General features: G+C 39.3%; 1 protein-coding gene across 1 annotated transcript; it reads right to left on the bottom strand.

Moving 5' to 3' along the window:
• On the bottom strand, positions 1-5,002 carry LOC108812726 (COP1-interacting protein 7). Its single transcript, XM_018585063.2, has 13 exons — positions 4,766-5,002; positions 4,492-4,671; positions 4,294-4,414; positions 4,172-4,220; positions 4,042-4,097; positions 3,907-3,962; positions 3,649-3,801; positions 3,427-3,566; positions 2,144-3,342; positions 1,089-2,060; positions 583-988; positions 423-491; positions 1-307 (listed from the first exon to the last, which is right to left on the bottom strand). The coding sequence occupies exons 1-13, from the start codon at positions 4,822-4,824 to the stop codon at positions 252-254; spliced, it is 3,516 nt and encodes a 1,171-aa protein (XP_018440565.1). The 5' UTR covers positions 4,825-5,002; the 3' UTR covers positions 1-251.

The following is a 5,002-nucleotide window of genomic DNA, read 5'->3' as shown; positions in this document are numbered from 1 at the left end:
TAATGCTCTAATAGCTGCAGTAAAATAAGAAATGTGGAATATCAAAATCCAAAATAAATTCCCTGTTTTTCTTTTCTTATAAAAAAGAAAAGAAAAGAGAAGAACCCTACTATATCAATTGACTATTGCATCCATCTCATTGCATTTGGAATTAAGTTTTCATAAAGACCCAGACGAGGCTCGATGGATACTTTATAAATACTAAGTCACTACAAGATTTGAAGACTGTAAATGGAGATTGATCTCTGTCTTCATGATACTCTCTTCTTGTTCTTGAAAGGAGACAGCAATGAAAAATGGCGAGAAGCTGAGGAAATGAAAAACAGAGTGAGACCTCTCGCATATAGATTACTGACCAGAAAGCATAGAAGGCCAAAGCGAACTCCTTTTATAGTGTTTCTAAACGGAAAAAAACTGCTTACATTTCTGTGAAGTAGTTGCTGCTGCTGTAGGTGTTTCATCTTGAGATATGAGATGCTTCAGTGTCAAAGCTGGATGACAAAACATAAACTTCAACCCCTCCGAGTTATATAACCAGATACTGACTCTACTTAAGGTACAAGAATGTAAAAATGTTTGTACCTTCGCTTGTGGTAGCAGAGGTTACAGTTGGTTCATGATCCTTGTTGCTACTGAAAGCAGCATTATTAGACTTGGTATAGTATTCACCTATAGACGAGGACAGACTCTTTTTTCCAAATCTCAACAGTTTTCTGAGCCCTTTTGTCGCTGACTCCCTTGTTTGAGATTTCTCCAAGGCCTCACTTATCTTCTTCTCTGGTGCAAGAACTTTGACAGTTTCTTGCGCTTTTTCATTTGAATGAAAGCTTGGTCCAGGTTCTTGGGAACACTCTGAGTACACTGTACCTGGAACTTCCAACGAAGAAACCCGAGCATCTGGAGCTTCACTTGGTTTCTCAACAACACTTTGAATTGTCAGAAACTTTGGTGTTTCTGTTATTAAGTCACTCAGAGTTTCCGGTCTAACCTGAAAGCAAAAAAAAAAAAAAAAAAAAAAACACATGGCAGTCATGAAAACCTTGTAAGCAGAATATCAAACTGATCTGGCTACAATGAAGAGTACTTACTAATACCAGATCATTGCCACTCTCCTGCATTGTTTCATTGACTTTCTTATCAGCTACCTTGGACTTCTCGTGTTTCGTCTGATCTGCACTTATACTTCGAGCTGAACTTGGTAACACCATCACCACTGTCTTCTCAATCACTGGAGTTTCATCAACAACATTGTTCTTGTTACCACTTGGTTCAATCTCAGAAACTGAAGATTTAATTTTCTCTGCCCCTTTCACTAGAACATTGTTGGCACCTTTGGATGGTTTTATCTTCAGCTCTGGAAGAGATGCGATTTTCGCTATATCATAGTTAACAATGGCAGATATTTTCTTTACCTCCGGAGCATCAGATGCTTTTTTGGATGCTATTGTGCGCAGTGACCTCACTGCAGAACTTGGTGCACTGCCCATTTTAGGTTCTGATAATCGCCTTGTCCTTGAAACTGACTTGTTCTGACTATCAAGACTAACTCTGGTTTCTCTCTTAGAAAGAGGTAACGGTGAGATCGACCTTGTTTGTCTTGTGTGCAGTGATCTCACTACAGAACTTGGTGCATTACCCATTTTAGGTTCTGATACTCGTCTTGTTGTTGAAACTGACTTGCTCTGACTATCAAGACTGATTCTGGTAGCTATGTTTTCTCTCTTGGATGAAGGTAGCGGTGATATCGAGCTTGTTAGCCTATCCCCTGTTGACTTACTTCCGGAACTCAGTTTACTATTTTGGGCAACTTTCTGAGATTCATTTGAGCCTAAAGAAGCACTTCTTATGGGAAGACGGCGTTGGAGAGGTGATAGTGATCCTGGTTCTGTGTCACTGAACTTAGATGCTCTAGGAGCCCCAGGAGAAAACCTGTTTGGCAAATGTTTTCTTGTTTGTTGTGCAGATAACTGTGACTGGCCTACCGTTGAGTTGGTTTTAGCAGCAATCCTCTTTTGTCTTGCTATTTTCAGACCTTCAATGCGTTTCCTCTCTTCCTCTTCCTAAAAACGACAATAAGAATATGTGATGCAAAGTTTTTAAACACAAGAAAGCAAGTAGTATCTCATCAAATTGTTAGTTTTACCTTTTCCTTTTTCATGATCAGAAGATCAGCTTTGAAATTTCTAAGCTTATCAGCTCTTGCTCTTGCTTCATCTGAAGGGCTCATCTTTGTGGGTCTTCCTTTTCCTATTACCCCTGAAGCCTTCCTCTTATCTGCAGCATCCTTAGAAAGTCTTGATGTTGGATGATCTCTCACTGACTTCTTTGCAACTCCAGCTTCCTGGTTATTCTTTTTCTTTAAAGCTTTGGATCCAAAATCTAGTGCAGGATCATAGCCAGCTGATAACTTCTCTGTTTCTCGCTCTGGTATCAGGCTCAGATCATGAGGCTCATAATTGATCTTGTTTCTTTCATTTCCATCAGCTTGGTGGTACGATGAGATCTCTGATCCAATGTCTAAAGCATTTCGAGTACTGCTTCCAGCAGCTTCCCGAGTAACAATATAAGAATCATCATCCATGTTAACTACTGATGATCTTTTATCCAAACCATTCCTTGGATTATCAAAACCATTCAAGTTGAGAGGATTTTCAAAACCATTTTCTCTCTGGTGAACCATAAAAGAGTCACTAGATCCCCTGACTCTACCAGTCACAGTTCCATTCCGAATGTCAGTTGTATCCACCCTTTCTTTATATTTTTCTGATTCACGTTCATCATAAGCCAAGGGATCATATTTCCCTGTACCTTGCTTCTTCTTCTTCTCCATCATAGGGTCAAAGGTACGTTCTTCTCTATCAGCATCTTGCAACAATAAAGTTTGAAAGGCCTGCCAATCCCCAGTGCCAGCTTCTGTCCCTTTTGTTTCTCTCTCTTTACCATCATTGTAACATTCTACTACTATTTCCCCTTCTTCTCCTTCTTCAGCAGCATCAGATTCTGTTCCTGAATGATCTTGCTTCTTTGAATTAATGAAGTTTATATTCCGAATCACCACCTTCCCTGATTTCCTTCTCCTACCTGATTTTCCTTTCTCATCTTCTGAACCTGAGTCCTCGCTGCTACAAGAAGAATGATGTTTCTTAGCCTTTCTTTGGCCAGAGCTACGTCTAGAGTCATCGGTTGAGAGATAGGGAGATGGATATGGATAGTTCGGGTAGTACGGCATGCCCTGCATTGCATAACCTTGAAACACAGGAAAGGTCCCTGGCGGAGAGTGAACATACATTGGCACATGTTCTTGATTTACATTTCCTTTATTATCTGTAGGAGACTTCACATCTGAATAGAAGAAGCGTATTATTGGTATATACATATCGACTGTGCAAAAAAACAATGACTATGACTCAGAGCTAATCATCTCACCATTATTATTCTCAGTTGTCCCAGGCCACGAGTTCCTACGCATATTATTAGTAGCATTTGGCTGTGTTGCATCGATATCAACCCACTGACCAGATTCATGCTTTTTCTTCCACAGGTCCATGAATCTTATGCAGGCATCCCTATGATGAAGCAAAACAATGTCATAACTCAAAAGATTCTATCAAACTCGAACAAATAAAAAAAATAAAAAAATATTGTCACATCAAACGTGAGGCTCCAAAGGATTTGGCGAAAAATATAAGAGGCAGCATATCATCAACTTGGAAACCGGCTGCCACGGCACGTGCAAAAGCCATTCCTTGTTCTTTCTGCAGCATTTTCTTCCTTGTCTCCAGAACTTTCAGAACTTGAACTCTGATAAAAAAACAATTTCACTATCACCTGATCAGATACTCCACTACTATCTTTCTTTAAACAAACAGAAAAGAAATATCTTTCATGCAAAGTTAGTGGGTATACTTAGAGTTTTCATCTGATGTGGTAGACAAATTTGGTTGCTTTGGATGCGAATCAGGCTGTCAAAAGATGGAATTTTAATTGTTTTCTCCAGAGGACAAACAAAGATGAGAAGAAAATTATTTTGATAATAGAAACCTCGTAAAGGACAATGGCTTTCTCCTCGTTGTGATGTATCAATGGCCTACTACCACCTGATTCACATTCTCAAATACTGGTTGAAATAGTGACTGGCATTAAAGAAACGCTGGCATCATTATAGCATTACCTTGTGTACTCTTTTTCTCTGCTCTTTTTGCTCGTAGATTGTCTTTCACCTGCTTATACAAAAATCTAACGTTAAAATTAACAATTCACCAAACAAAAAGAAAAGAAAAAGTTTTAACTTACAACAGTTAATGCCACTTGAGAGTTGTTCTGGATACCAATTGCTTCCCTGATCTGGATGATCTCAGTTTCTAAAGTGTAAACACGTTCTAGGACATCCGGATTGCTCACAAACCGAACAAACCTAAAAGAAGAAAAAGTGTTGTCAGTCACTGTGTCCCGTTTTTTTTACAGAGACGGTTTATATTGGTGGTATTAAACCTTTGAATTGTTGCTTTAGTGAACCAAGATGCACTGTCACTATCCTTAGGCTTGAGAACAATGGAGTAGCCACCTCTAGCAACTTGATCTTGTGCAGTCTTCAGGTGAGCAAGAAAAGGATCAAGTAACCCTGTTGCTATCTTCTCAGTCTTTCCATCATCTATTATCAACAGATCACACCTGCAATCACCAAAAAGTTAGCGACTTTACAGTTTTAAACACAAGGGTTAACTAAACAGTATGGATCAATTACAGTTAAACAGATTATAATTACCGGGTTCGAGTGGGAGTGAGCTGAAACACAACAGAATCAAGCCGAGTCGACGATTTCATCCCAAATCTTGAAACTTTTTAGATTACTAAATCATCCAAAGAAGAACCCACAACGCGAACCGAAGAATCAGATGGAGACGAAGAAGAATTGTAGAGTGAAAAGACAGTGGCGGAAATGTAAAGGTTGGAAGACGTCAGGGGTAGTATAGGAAATCCGACGGTGATCACCTTCACCAGG

Source organism: Raphanus sativus, chromosome 6 (genome assembly GCF_000801105.2).
Source record: "Raphanus sativus cultivar WK10039 chromosome 6, ASM80110v3, whole genome shotgun sequence".
NCBI classification, from domain to species: Eukaryota; Viridiplantae; Streptophyta; class Magnoliopsida; order Brassicales; family Brassicaceae; genus Raphanus; species Raphanus sativus.
The sequence above is the reverse complement of the archived record's forward strand: the minus strand, read 5'-3'. Positions and strand labels throughout refer to the sequence as shown.